Source organism: Neopsephotus bourkii, unplaced genomic scaffold (genome assembly GCF_033783945.1).
Source record: "Neopsephotus bourkii isolate Nb327-2 ecotype Australia unplaced genomic scaffold, CSIRO-AGI_Nbou_v1 NB_1287, whole genome shotgun sequence".
NCBI lineage: Eukaryota > Metazoa > Chordata > Aves > Psittaciformes > Psittacidae > Neopsephotus > Neopsephotus bourkii.
The window spans coordinates 2,183,808-2,198,584 of NW_026901771.1; the positions used below are offsets into that span (position 1 = coordinate 2,183,808).

At 51.0% G+C, this 14,777-nt stretch overlaps 1 protein-coding gene across 2 annotated transcripts in view; it reads left to right on the plus strand.

Moving 5' to 3' along the window:
* Nucleotides 1-13,903, plus strand: part of LOC133218690 (E3 ubiquitin-protein ligase TRIM45-like) — a 38,649-nt gene extending 24,746 nt beyond the window's left edge. The window contains exons 1-6 of one of the 2 annotated variants that reach the window (XM_061365375.1): nt 5,782-6,195; nt 8,670-9,403; nt 10,292-10,421; nt 12,420-12,534; nt 12,689-12,815; nt 13,582-13,903. In XM_061365375.1, coding sequence (XP_061221359.1) covers nt 5,855-6,195; nt 8,670-9,403; nt 10,292-10,421; nt 12,420-12,534; nt 12,689-12,815; nt 13,582-13,733 — 1,599 coding nt within the window. In that variant the 5' untranslated portion in view covers nt 5,782-5,854 and the 3' untranslated portion in view covers nt 13,734-13,903. Of the gene's footprint in view, nt 1-5,781; nt 6,196-8,669; nt 9,404-10,291; nt 10,422-12,419; nt 12,535-12,688; nt 12,816-13,581 lie in introns of those variants that run through there. The other variant, XM_061365372.1, reaches the window with a different exon arrangement.
* The last annotated feature ends 874 nt before the right edge of the window (nt 13,904-14,777 follow it).

Below are 14,777 nucleotides of genomic sequence, written 5' to 3' on the forward strand. Positions count from 1 at the left end.
TTCTGGGCTTAAGCACACACTGAAGCAGCTCCATGTTCACTTTTTCATCAACCAACACCCCCAAGGCCTTCTCAGGCTGCTCTGAATCTCTTCTCTGCCCAACCTGTAGCTGTGCCTGGGATTGCATAAGGTCTTTTTAAACAGAAGAATCTCAAATGAGAGTATTTTCCCCTCAAACCTTTAGCTATTCGGAATTGCCAGCTCCTCTGTGAAGGCAACTTGGCCCTGTTAATTCATGTTGCCTGAATGGGTGTGAAGGTGACTACCCCTACTGACAGCTATGTAGCCCTGCAGGTCAGCAGTGACGGGGCCTGGTGCTGAGATGTCTTTTCAACTATGGAAGCAAGAGGCCTCTCTTACAGCCTGAAGAACCCTGTGAACACAGGAAGGGGAAGGCTGCTAAGACAAAGTAAGATCTAATTTAAGGATGTTTTAAAAGCCACATCTATACCAAAAGGGAGAGGAAGGTGCACAGCTCTGTAAATCCAGAATACTGGAATATTCTACTACTGCAAGATGCTTAATCAGCATAGTGCCTGAATGAAAATGTGCTGCTTTATTTATCTTAGCTTTTTTCAGTTTGTTGTATGGTGTAATTTTGTATTGTGCTGGAGGCTAACTGAACTGATGCTGGGATGCTGCCTCAAAGTGGTCCCATCAGACGGCACACTATGATGCTGTGCGTTCACTGCGCAGACACACTCTGCTGCAGGATCTGTTCTCCCCACACCACGCCCTCCTCAGTTGTATGGTTTGTAGATGCTCTGTGAGCAGCAGAATGAATTGAGCCTGTTTGTCTCTGGAGTGCTTCCCCATTTTTCTAGTTGCCCCCATGCACATGTAATATCCTACTGTAATATCCTCCTGTCCATCATGGTCCTGACAACAAATTGCACCATTATCTTCCCAGTGTGAGGATTAAGTGTCTGACTTACAAATCTTCTTTTGCTTATAGAAGTTTACAGTCTTTCAGGTCACTTCCCCTGTCTCATATATGTCCGAAGGGGAGGTAAAATATTCTTTGTGGCTGGACACCACAAAGAACTTTCTTCCTTAGAAAACTTGGCTTGAAAACAAATCCAGTTTCATCTTCCCTCCACAAAATGCAGGCAGGATTCAGAAGAGATTACAAAGGACATATATAGCAGCAGGAAACTGAAAGCAGCAGCAGGTGGCTGGAAAGCTGGAGGGAGGAGGGAAAGGCAAGAGTGCCTGGTTGGATGCCACTGCAAGGGCAAGTCTGCACAAAGCCAGTGGTGCTGGGTGGTTCAGCTGCAACTGCTTGTGATTCAGAGTGCTGCTGCCAACTGAAAGTAATGCTGTTTGATCACCTCAAACACTGTGCTTCCTGTCACAAATGGAGAGGACAAGAGTGATCCACCCATCTCTGGTGCCACTTTCTTTCTGTGGTTCCCGTTTTACCAGCTCTCTGTATCCTGTTTGCTTCCAGTTTGCTGTTTTTAGGGTCAAGCCAAGCACCTGAGCGTGTTTTTTGCGCCCCTTCCATTACTCAGTGAGCAGCACATGTTTAGCCTGCCAGATGTGTAGTTTTGCTGCCTTCTTCCTTCACCTCTCCTGGGTCACACAGCAGTGGCTTAAGCACTTCTACTGGAGCTTGGGTTTGACATGTGACAGCAGCTTACAGAAACGTGGAGTCCATCATGGACATGAAGAGACCTGGGCTTATGTAAAATGAGGTCTCCTGATTTTCAGCTTAGTTCATTCCCTTAAGATCAACACCGCACTGAAGAGCAAAACCTACCAGCAAGTTTAAAAGAGGGTGTATTAAGTGGGTGTGTGAAGGTATGTTTGTCAGTGAAGGTGTTTCTCCAAAGGGTGAGTATCCCCAGAAATGCCTTGTAGAAAGTCTATGGGAGATCCCAGGGCAGAAGTGCTCACTGTCCATGCCAGGCAGTGTCCCCAGGCAGGGGATCAGCGCTGTCCTCCTGCAGCAGCTCGCATACACCCATGCTGTCAGGTTGCACAAGGTTTGTCACATGAGCCTTGGGCTAGGGCAGTTTGCTCATGTGCCCTCCAGGCCCAGCACAGGCATAGCTTCGTTGGCTCCTCCTGGTCCAAAGGTAGACCTGTTCACTGCAGCTTCATCCCATGCGCTGGAGCAGGCCCACTCCTTCAGCTCTGACAGAGCTACTGTCTAGTAGCTAGAATGCTACAGGAAACAAAGGAGACACCAACTCAACCCAGGGGTTCAGGCTGAGACAGGGACACACAAAGCCTTTGTAACAAGGCACACATCAGAACTGTGTCTGAGACACTGCATACAAAACCTGGGGCCATGGGAGGGTCTTGCTCACAAAGAGCACATTAATGATGCCTACTGAGCCTGTTACCAAATCTAACCTTGCTTCACACCCTGAGCTGATGGACAGGCTTGGATGAGCACTGACTCAGTTTTGTGAACTCCCAAAATAAGCCATTTCCCACCTTCCTCTGGCTGCCCTATGCCAGGCTGTGGCTCTATGAATAAGGTTCTTTCTGTAAAAAAGGCTCTTTCTGAATATCTTTCAGAGCTGCTTCTTTATCATCAGCAAGCTTGGACCTTCCTGCAAGCCCAGAGACTGCAGGTCTGCTTCTCACTCGCCTGTTCGCTAATGGCTTTGGCTTCACCGCCTTTTCCATTTGTTTCTTACAGCAGGATATCCAGAAACAGCTCCCTAAAATTAACCGAGTAGGCAGGAACAGGGAAGTGTAAGGCATCCTATTCAAGGTGTAAAGCCTGCTTTATGCCCGCGCTCCTCACAAAGGGTCTAGGAAGGAAATTTTGCCTCAAAGATTTGGTTTTGGTATATAAGTTTTACCAGCATTACTTCAGAAAAGAACACAAATGGAAAAGGAGCATAAAGCTCCCCCCAGAACGGGCTAATTAGCAACTACAATAGAAATATTAGTCAAGAGTCCTTGAAGGGAAGGGAACCATCAACTCTTCTATGTCTCTGTGTGATAATCCAGTCTTAATGGTAGGAAATGAGAAACAGATAAGCAGGAAAAAAGGGGAAGGAGCTGGCAGTAAAAGTGTCAGGAAAGAACAGGTCACTCAGAGCAAGTACCCTGAGAGGCTCTGATAGACATCTCTAACAATAGGAGCAGGAAAATGAGTTTGAAGAGGATTCCATTTCGAGTAAATCACGGGTCACATAAGGATAATTAGCCACCTATCAACTCTCCTGAAATGCAGCAAAAGAAAAACGTTATTGCTTAGTGTGAGTTTAATGACACATTTCCATTGTTTCATTTTTGTAACTATGCTCCTGTATTGCCCACCAGTGTTTGTAAGTCAACACTTTCTTTTTTAAACCCTTGCCTTTTGGCCAGTTACAACGCAATGAGAGAGGGCCTCCCAGGCTAGTTCTTGCAGTGATTTCTTGAAGATATTCACAGGCACCAGTATACACGTCCATTGAGTTGTCTTCCACAATTTAGGACTTTGTGAAATGGGGGCTTCCTCCACTGATGGGCAGTAGCGAAGAAAGCAGTATTATGGGGAAAGCAACCCAAACCAAAGCACAAGTCTGTACTAACACAGGGCACTGGGGGAGGGTTGTTCAGGAATGGGTGGTTTTTTGGCATTTCTGCTGCTCTTTTCTCTCTCTGAGCCTCCCGGGGCTCTCAGGATCATTCTCTCTAGCCCATTTCACTGCCATTTCCTCTAGTCATCAGGAGGTGGCTGCTCCTGCCTGCTGATGACTCAGGGATGCATTACTCAGTAGTGATCTGTTCTGTGCTCCAACCTGAGCAGCTGGAGGGCAAGTATCAGATCAGGTCTGCTGGGGTGAAAGAAACCTCAGGTTTCCTCTGCAACTGCCAGCCATGGCTTATTTCATCATCTCCCTGCAGCAGCAATGGAAGATGCTGACATTATGATTCTCCTGTTTTCTTCCCACACCCACACTGATAGTGTCATTTGCTATTCCTTCCTCCAGCACCATTAGAAGAACCAGTCTTTCCTCTGCCACAATATCTAGTATCGTTATCAAGTCATCTCATCACACAATGACTGCAACTTTTACCCTGTCCTCAGCAACCACTTCACTACTAGTTAATTCAGAAGGAGGCTGTTAGAACATCTTCCTTGTTTGATCAGCTTCAAGGTTGTAAACACTTGATCCCAAATATGGGATAACAACATACCTAATAACACAAAAGACACAGAAATGTGTTGCATGAAGAAGACAATGTCTGTGTCAAGACACTATGCCATTATCAGAGGGTTGTTAACATCTGTGACAAATGTGTACAAGTGTGTACAAACAGGTTTAGATATGTTGCACTCAGCAGTCCTAAGGAAACCTGACGAGATCTTTGCTTGCTCATTTTTAATACAACTTAGGGAACTTAAAATCCAGCAGTCTCAGATGGTGTTCATATCACAAAAAGGACCAGCAGGATAGGACAGATTAAGATAGCCATGGTCCTAGGCAAACTAATGGAGAAGCTGGGACAACATTCAGTCAAGGGCTGAAAACTGCACACTATAGGAGTATCACTAGTGCTAGTCAACATGGTTTATAGACAAGAGAACTAAAATACCCCATTAATCTGTCTTAAATCCTGGGCTGCATCAAAAGGAGCGTGACCAGCAGGGCAAAGGAGGTGATCCTGCCCCTCTAACTCTGCGCTTGTGAGACCTCACTTGGAGTATTGGGTGCAGTTCTGGTGTCCTCAACATAAAAAGGATATGGAACTGTCAGAACAAGTCCAGAGCAGGGCCACAAGGATGATCAGGGGCTGGAGCACCTCCCGTATGAAGACAGGCTGAGAAAGTTGGGGCTGTTCAGCCTGGAGAAGAGAAGGCTGCATGGAGACCTCATAGCAGCCTTCCAGTATCTGAAGGGGGGCTAAAGGGATGCTGGGGAGGGACTCTTCATTAGGGACTGTAGTGATAGGACAAGGGGTAATGGGTTAAAACTTAAACAGGGGAAGTTTAGATTGGATATAAGGAGGAAATTCTTTCCTGTTAGGGTGGTGAGGCACTGGAATGGGTTGCCCAAGCAAGTTGTGAATGCTCCATCCCTGGCGGTGTTCAAGGCCAGGTTGGACAGAGCCTTAGGTTACATGGTTTAGTGTGAGGAGTCCCTGCCCATGGCAGGGGGGTTGGAACTGGATGATCTTAAGGTCCTCTTCCAACCGAAATTATCTATGATTCTATGATTCTAATTCTTTGAGGAGCTTACAAATCACACTGGTAACAGTAATCATGCAGATACCATCGACGCGCAAGGGGCTTCATGTAGGACTTCAACGACGTCCTGATTTCAAAGCCTGCCTTCTGCAGGCACCAGGGGGAAGGACGCCCAGCTGTGTCGCGTTACTTCTATTCAGACCTTCCCCGATATCCCTGAGCTGCTCAGCAGGCCCACCGGTGATCGGAAGGGAAAACCCCGACCCCCTGAAGGCACCCATGGGACCGGCAAAGGTATGGTGGCCAAGGCCGGTCAGAGCAGGCTCCATGAGGAGGTAAACCTCAAGGTTTTGAGCTGGCAGAGCTGGGAACACAAAGTGTACCCGGGGTAGAGTGGGGAAAGAGGCTGCTTCCCAGACAACCGGCTTGGAAAGCACGGGGGGTATGAGGTGGCAAGCGGCAGGAGAAAGGAGAGAAAAGAAGGAAAAAGAACAAAGAGAAGAGGGAGAGGACAAAGCGGGCTGTTGGGTCCCCCCGCTCTCCTCTATTCGGCCCGTCCGTGATGGAGAAGCCCCGGGCTCTTCTCCCACAGAGCCGCCATTGCACGACGCTCCCCCTCCCCACAACCGTCGCCCCTAGCAACGGGGCAGCCCCGCTCCCAACGGCCGGTGGTGGCGCGATGCTCGGCTCCGTCGCGGCGCCCGTGCTGCCGCCATGTCGTCCGGGCCGCGCTGCCCGGTGTGCCACGAGCCCTGGGTGTCCCCGCGGCTGCTGCCCTGCCTGCACTCGCTTTGCTCGCCCTGCCTGCGGCGGCTCGGCACGCTGGAGGAACCCGGCCGCGCCGCCGCCCGCTCCGTCCTCTGCCCGGTGTGCGACGCCGAGGTGTCGCTGCCGCCCGGCGGCGTCGAGCAGCTCATCCCCGACTACCTGGCCCTGAGCCGCGGCGGGGCGGCGGCGGCAGCGGCGAGCTGCGACCTGTGCGTGGACGGGGCGGCCGTGAGGCGGTGCCTGACGTGCGGGGCTGACCTCTGCCACTTCTGCTGCCAGGCACACAGGTGAGCGGGCGCGGAGGTGCTCGGGGCCCTGCGGAGGGGACGCAGCGGCGGGGGCCAAACAGCCCCCGTGTCACGCAGTGTGTTCAGTCCCCAACAGGGCTTCATCCTTCCCGAAGGATTCTCTCTGTGTTCAGATAGGGACAGGCATGCTGCTGAGCAGTGGGTTGGGCATCCCTGCTCAGGTGAAGCCACTCTCTTCATGTGGGGATGTCCAGGACCATCGGTGGGTGGGGAGAATGGCAGTGCTCCCACAGGTATACGGAGCATGCTGTGCTGACCTGCTTTGGAGAAGGCACATCTCCCAGGGGAAAATGGGGAAGTTCAGCTGCTGGTCTGCCTTTCTCCACCTCCACAAACGTTTACGGTGTGTATGTGCAAATGCACCTTCGGGAGAAGTGAAAGGAGATAGCTGGAAGTCCTGACACTAACCTGCCTACTGTGGGTGCTACCTCCTGGTGATCGACCCGTGTGCTTGCCTGTTAACTGGTGTGTCCATGCATCTTGTGTGCATCTTCAAGGCAGGTGCCAGCAGTATGGTGCCAGACTCTTTACAGTGGTGCACAGCGACAGGACAAGGAGCAATGGCCATAAACTAAACCACAACAAGCTTCACGTCAGCATGAGGAAGAACTTCTTTACGCTGAGGGTGGCAGAGCCCTGGCACAGGCTGCCCAGGGGTTGTGGAGTCTCCCTGTCTGGAGCTGTAGCAGTGTGCCTGATGGTGTGGGGTTTACTTCTCTTGCAATAGGGGAAAGCTGAAGAAGTGGCAGCTGTGTAGAGGGAGACGCAGCAGTAAAGTGGGAGGCAGAGATGACTGCAGCAGAGGTAGGAGTTGAAGAGGAGGTGGGCACAGCAGAGGACAGGCAGCACTAAGAAAAGTGTTAGCAAGTCTGAATGGCCTTCTGAAGCAAGGAGGTCACAGGCAGGGTTGGACAAAACACCCCCCAGTACTAGCCGGGGAAGCCTCAGCCTGGGTTAATCAGCTCAGCCCATTCCATCCACGTTTGCTGCTCCTTTCCACTTGATTAGTAAATCCTTTCCCCACAAAGAACTGGGACCTACTCCTCACTGCCTGCCCTCCCTGCAGACACGGTGCCATGGTGAAGCGGCTGGGATTCCTAGTTACCTTTCCACCCCAGGCTGTAATTTTCAGCATACCATTCACATTAGATCGTGCTTCATACCCCAGCAAGCTGCTGACGAGTGATAAACTGAGACCCTGAACTGCAGCAGGCTGCTGCATGGACAGAAATAACTGCAGGAGGTGTAAAGCAGTAGAATTGTCCCCAGAACCAGCTTCCTACATTTTTTACTGCTACCATTTTCCCCCTGCTAGCATCTGGAGACTTGCACATGATGGTAGAGCAGAACGTGGGCCAAGAAAACACATTTTGAAATGATTCCTTAGTGTGTCGGGAAATTATTGGAGTGCCACTGTTGTGCTCCTTGGGAACAAGTGAGAGGGGTCTTAGGCTGGAGTGAGGGAAGTGGGAATGTGAAGGGTGTTATGCAGATATTGCTGGAAGGCTTTGAAAAAGTGCTGGGCCCAAAGGAAATGAGTGGGAAGTGAAAGGGGTAGCAAAAGGGCTGTGTCCTGCCCTGTGGTGAGGTTGCTTTGTGTTACCAGAGTAACTCTATAGAGCTTGCTCCTCCGAGTACTTCTTTGCTTATGGCTTGGAGCTCCAGAAGTCACTAGTGCAGGAGACAAGGAAGGAGAGGTGTTTACATCCTTCTCAATAACTAGTTCCCTGAGTCCAAAATAGCATAAAGTGGAAACATACTAATGCTGCCCTGTGACAAGGTGGATGTCTGTGTCATAACAGGTTCTTTGTGTCCCATCATTGGCCACCTCTGTACAGAAACTAACCAGGCAGCCAGAAGGAAATGGAGTTTGGCTTTGGGCGTGTTAAATGTTTTACCACAGACTGTGTTCTGGCAGAGGCCTAGAATGGATTTTCCCCTGAGGGATGTTAGAGCTCATTTGCCTCAGCAGATTCAAAGCTGGTGAAAATCACAGGCTGAAGAGCTTGGCACCTCCTGTCCCTCTGCAGAAGTGACTGTCAGTGACCAGTTCTGTGCTGTGACACCCACTGCCAGCTCTCACCTTGCAGGGCTCAGCACCCTCCTGCTGGCACAGTGGGCTCTGGGGGTCATTGCAAGTATCCCACTTCTGCCAGGCTTCATGAAGCCACTGCTGGTAGAGGGGCCTGACAGCCTGTTCCCTGCTCTGTGTGTGGCCATGGTGGGGCACGAAGCTCTGAAAACAGCGCTGACTGCATGCAGGGAGCTTGAGGGCAGCCTCTAATAAGCTGCTTGCAGATGCTGTCCTCTTTTGCGTGGAGCCTTGTCGTCGGGAGACACGAAGTCCCTTCATGCAGAGTGGATTTCAGTGGAGACAGGAGGGAGCAGCTCACATTGATGTTTGCGTTTCATATCCAACATGCATAAAGTGATGTGTGGTTGCTCTCTTCTAGGAGACAGAAGAAGACAGCCTCTCACACCGTGACGGAGCTGGAGAACAGCAAAGATTGCAACCAGGCTGGGGAGCCTCTCCTCTGCCCTTCCCACCCCACAGAGGAGCTGAGGCTGTTCTGCGAGCAATGCGACCAGCCAGTGTGCCAGCACTGCGCTGTGGGCAGGCACCGACAGCACACCTGTGACTTCACTGGCAATGTCATCCGCAAGCATGGGGATGCCCTACGGGAGCTGCTGAAGAGCACCCAGCAGCACATGGGCACCCTGGAGAGTGCGCTGAGCCAGATTGATGCCATGGGCACTGCTGTCCACGGTCGCGCAGAGGCTGTGGCCACGGAGATCTGTCTGTTTGCCAGTGGCTATGTGAAAGCCATTGAAGAGCACCGGGACCGGCTGCTGAAGCAGCTGGAGGACTTGAAGGTGCAGAAGGTAAACCTGCTGCGCTTGCAGAAGGCGCAGCTGCAGCAGCTGCTGCTGGACATGAGGACAGGCGTAGGGTTCACAGAGCACTTGCTGGCGAGCGGCTCGGACGTGGAGATCCTCATCACCAAAGGGGTGGTGGCAAGCCGGCTGGCAAAGCTGAACAGAGTTGCTTACAACACCCAGCCCAGCATGGATGATGGGATCCAGTTCTCTCCCCAGGAGAAGGCAGGGCAGTGTTGCGGCTATGAAGTTTTTGGGACCATTCTCAATAAAGCAGTTGATCCAGCCAGATGTACCCTGCATGGGGAAGGTAATGGGGAGCTGTACAGCTTGCTGTCCAGGCGTTGCCTAGGGGTAGAGGTAGAGCTCTGACAGAGGTTGCTTTGCTTGCTGAGGGCCTGTGGAATCCGTGTGGGGCAGGGAGGCAGAGGCCTATCCCCATCCAGATGTACAGAGCGTATTGGAGCTGCCCTCTGCAATGTCACTGACCTCAGCATGGGGCTCAGGTGTGAGGAGAGCAACCCTTAGGGCAAATACCACAGCTTTATTTGGGATGGGAATGGTCCCTGTGATGTCAGTTCTTGTCTCCTGTTCTGCAGCATGGGCCCCTGTAGATCCCCCATCTGGCTGAGCAAGTAGTTTCATTTCCCTTACCACTTCTGCTGGAATTGCCATGGGGATAACTGGCATTGATGGTTTAATGGATATTTGCTTATTAAGGACCTGTGGCAGTGCCAGCAAATAGATAACGTTCAGACCAGCCCACAGAGCACAGCCATCACTGGCCAAGCAGATGGGACAGAACTAGGGCTTGTTTGTTCTCTTCCATACCAAACTATAGGTTCTGAGGTCTCGGGGGCTCCACGCTGCACAGTGGGGCTGTTCCTTCTCCCTCCTGGTTGCACTGTGCACCTTAAGACCTTCTGGGAAGATGCCAGCTGGGCTTGGAGGGTGCAGGAAGACCACCCAGGACTGTAGAGACCAGGGCTAAGCCTGCCTGACATCTCTGTGCCTATGACTGTCAACTCTCCTGATCCCCACACATATATTTACTTTTCCCATTGAGTGGAAGGAGCTGTGCACCCCAGCAGCAAGGTCCTGACTGTGCTCTGATGGGACCACAGCACTGCCAAATAGGTGGGAGGTGGCAGTCATGGCTGGAGTGAATCCTTTCCGGTCCTGTTCTTCTGCCTTGCAGATCTCCATAGTGCCCATCAGAACCAGCTGACTGGCTTTACCCTGCTCTGCAATGACACCATGGGGGAGCGGATGGAGAGAGGAGGAGAGGCTGTGCAGGTCACCATCACCCACAAGGACAAGAGGGACTGGTGGGTATTTCATCTGAGAACTCCCTGGTTCTGTGCCTTTCTGCCTCCCTTATCCCAGCTCCCTCTGTGCTTGGGCAGGTGGGAGAACATGCTTCAGCATGTGGATCAGAATCTGTTAGTATAGCAGTGTTTCTTACTGGTTGTATTTTACTGTGTGGAGCTTGACAGTGTTGGCTTAGATTTGTATTGAGTCTGTGAGTGATTTGAGACATAAAGAATTCAACTCTCAGTGGGTATTAGACATTGTCAGAATGAACTGTTGCTCCTTCCCCTCCCTAGCAGCAGACATCCAGGACTCCTGCTTTTGTTAACACCTAATGAACATAAAACATCACAACCCCAGAATGACTGTCCCAGGTAGGACAGTCCACCAAGGCCAGGAGCCTCTGACAAGTGGTGGAAATGCCTAGTTCATGCTCTGGAGAAAGACTCTGTTGGACTTTGTTGTGCTATCTCCTGTTGTTGCAAGCATTTGGCACGTCAACATGTTTGGAGGTTTTCTAGCAAAGGCAGCAGGGAAGACTGCCCTTGAGTTCTTTAGTGCTTCCACAGGGAAAATTACCAACTAGAACAAATGATTTGTAAGTGCTTCCAGGCTGCACTTGTTACTATAAAGCAGACAGGAACAGATACAGAGCCACCAACAGCAGAACCAACATGGACTCGCTCCAACAGCTCCACGTCCTCTGGTGCTGGGGGCCCCAGAGCTGAGTGCAGGACTGCAGGGGGGGGTCTCATAAGAGCAGAATAGAGGGGGAGAATCTCCTCCCTCCACCTTCTGCTTACGCTCCTTTTGATGCAGCCCAGCACATCATGGGGGGGTTGGTTCTGGGCTCAAGCGCACACTGAAGCCGCCTCATGTTCAGTTTCTTGTCAACCAACACCTGCAAGTCCTTCTCCTCAGGACTGCTCTCAATCCATTCTCCACCCAGCCTCTATTGTGCTTGGGATTGCCCCGAGCCAGGGGCAGGACCTTACTCTTGGCTTTGTTGAACTTAATGAGGTTTGCACTGGCACCTCTCAAGCATGTCAGGGTCCCTCTGCATCCCATCCCTTCCCTGCAGCGTGTCGAGGTGCACACACAAGGTAAGAAGGTGTGCAAACGAGGATTGTGCCTTATGGGTTAGGGGTTGCTGTGGTGGCATTAACTCAGTTCCTTGTTCTTGCGTGCACGCAGTTGCTCCATTTGTTGCTGGAAGCTGTCTGGGTTTGGGTTGAGGCACAGCAGCGACAGACGAGTGTGAAGTTCATGGCAGGATATGATGCTGGCAGCTGTATTGATGTGAAATGATGAGGGGTGGGGAATACAGTCTGCACATCTGCAAGACTCTAAACTGTCGTAAAGCACAAAAGACTAGTTAGTGGGGATTATGAAGAATACCTTCCTCTATGCAGAGCTGCCTAGTAATTGGCTGTGGAAAGCTGTTTCCATCTCTGTGAAGCAGGCAGCCTGTCCCTGAGTAACTAGCTGATGCTTTCTCCCTGGCACCCTGTCCACCAGAGTGTGTTCTTGTGGAACTCAGTGAGTTCACCAGCAGAGTCCTAGAACTCCTCAGAGTCAATGTGGCTGGGACAGTGGTTGAAGTGATCCAAACCTCCCCTGTTCATGTCCCGTCTTCTTCACGGGGTGTTCTGGAGGTAACTGCTCTCTGAGGCTGTGAATTCACCCCATTTCTGAGGGCTCTTATCTGACAGGATAATCTGACCTGCAAGTGTCTCTCATCTGCTCTTTTCAGTGCTCAGGGTTGCTGCAGATTCATGCCGTGCAGCTAGCTTTGTGTGACTTCCTCTGCATGGTTACTGCAGCTCCCAGTAGCAGGAGAGTAGTGTGTATAAGCAACTCTGTGCTTTAGCATTGCTCATTCATCCTGTTAAACTTGCTTGAGACCCACAAGGCTGAGGGTAAGGAGCTGACCACACATCTAGGCCGAGCAGTGGTTCACATGGAGAGCAGTATTTTGCCAGTCACTGACCTCTTGGACTTCTTTCTGTTCATAGTACAGTCAAGCCAACAGTGTGTGATAATGGTGATGGGACCTACCATGTATCCTACAGCCCTGAGGAGCCAGGCGTGTACGCCGTCTGTGTCAGTGTGAAAGGGCAACATGTACAGGTAGCATTTCTTGTTTCTCTTGCACTGCTGCTGCTTTACCTGCTTTTCCTTTTTAAGTATTTGCTTTCAGTCTTTCTAAAAGGATTACCTGTACCCGAAACACCATCTGATAGCATCCATTGCAGCAGCCTTTCTGCTTGCTTGTCCTCCACAGGGCTCTCCATTCACTGTGATGGTGAAGGGCAAGTTCCGTGAGCACCACGGTGTGTTTCACTGCTGCACGTTCTGCTCCAGCGGAGGCCAGAAGTCTGCTCGCTGTGCCTGTGGTGGGACCATGCCAGGTGGGTGCTCAGCTTTCCCCACGCTGCTTGCATCAGGATACATTGCGTTTGGCCCTCCACAGTGTAAGATACTGTAGCCCAGCTCTTGCCTTGCACATACCTTGGATCTGTGGTAACCTATATGTACATATGTTCTGGTAGGATGTGACTGCAGCAGTGAGATATTCAGCAGGACACAGTAAGGGTCTTTGTAGCACACCCCATAAACAGAGACCTGAGCTAACTGTGCAGGAGATGAGCAGCGCACCTCTCTTTCAGCCCATCTCAGTGAGGCTAAGCAGCACTATGTCTATACTGTTCCTGTGCTGGTATGTTGGAGAAGCCTCACTCCTTGTTTAGGATGAGAGTTCAACTCTCTTACTTGTTTAATCCCAACCAGCTTCCATGTCCTTAACCTCTGTGTTTTCATGGTTTTAGTATGGAACTGACCTCTTCCTTTTAGCGTGCTTAATCCGTGTCTAGCTCTGGCCATAGCCATTAGCAGCTGGCATGGGGTTCTGCAGGCCTCTGTCTTGCATTACTCAACAGGCAATGGGACAGAAATCTTAATCTTTCCCCAGCTATTGGAACAGGGAGGTTCTCCTCATTTTTTCTCATTTCTTTACGGGGCCCTGGTACTTTTGGCCTTGAATATGCCATACTTTCATCAGCATGTGCCTCCCCATCTTAGAGAAGTGTTGAGGCTGAAGCACTGTCCGAAAGCCTCAATGCACGCGGATTTTCCTGCCCATCTGGGGCTGAGCTGATAGCACCTCTTCTCTTGCAGGTGGGTATCAGGGCTGTGGCCATGGACACAAAGGTCACCCTGGCTGCCCGCACTGGTCATGCTGTGGACAGGTGAAGAAGAGCTCAGAGTGTTTGGGTGGGCCACCCAGTGATGCCTTGCAGAGGAGCTTGCTCAGGACAGTGGCACTCTGAGCAGCCAGGTGAGCTCCTGCAGCCCGGGGCACTGCTGCTGCTTCTGCATGGGCACAGACCATGAGGATCCCCACCATCATTGCATAGCCTTGATGCCAGAGAACAACGTTGTGATGGGTGGGAGCTGGGAAAGGGGGATGAGGGAAAATAAAATTGTGCCTTATATTGCACCCAGGGGTGTGTGTGCAAAATTGTTTTGTGTCTGAACAGGAACAGACTGGGAATTGCATTACTTCGGAATTGTACTCGGAATCCTACACTGCTGATGGGTCAGGCTCTAAGGGTAAAGAGTCTGAGCAGTTACCTCACAGGAGGGTCAAGGTACATCTCATTCTGCAGGACTGACAGTCTTTGTTGTCCCTCTTGAAGAGGCCAAAGCTGCTTGTTGGGCCACATTCCAAAGGGTTTGTGTTTGTGCCTTGAAAAGGCTTGGCAGCCTGAATATGGCTTCTGCCTTCCTCTTAGATATACGGCTGGATTCCAGCCTGGGATGTGTGCATTATATGCATATAGCAGAGTCACACTCCTGGGAGCTGCTGTTGTATTTGCAGCTCTCATATTTTCTCCACATAAGATGAAGTCTCATTACACCCTCCCTGCAAAATAGGAACGAGGTGGGTTTAGTAATATATCTGAAGGAAATCCAAGGAAAACCCATGGCACTGATGGAAACAGGAATTAGAAAGTCATTCACCCAGTCTGTATGTTCTCCATGGAGATGGTATGGGACATAACTCTGTTGGGGGTCATGCAGGAGCCGGGAGAGCACCCAGCTCACCAAGGGAAGATTTGGGCACAGTCTGAGCATCAGTAGGAGCCATAGGCACAAGTTTGCAGGTGTTTGTCCTGAACTGGAGCAACCAGGCAAGAACAGCAGTAGATGGAATGCTTCAGAACTCCTGGATTTGACTTGTGCAGTCTTGGCAGGGCTCGGTTTAGGAGAGCTTGTCCTGTTTCCATAGGGGAGAGGTGGGTGTATCTCCTGGGCTTGTGCATGCCCTGCCAGGCTGTAGCTGGGTAAAAGCAATTCATGATGAGGGGGAA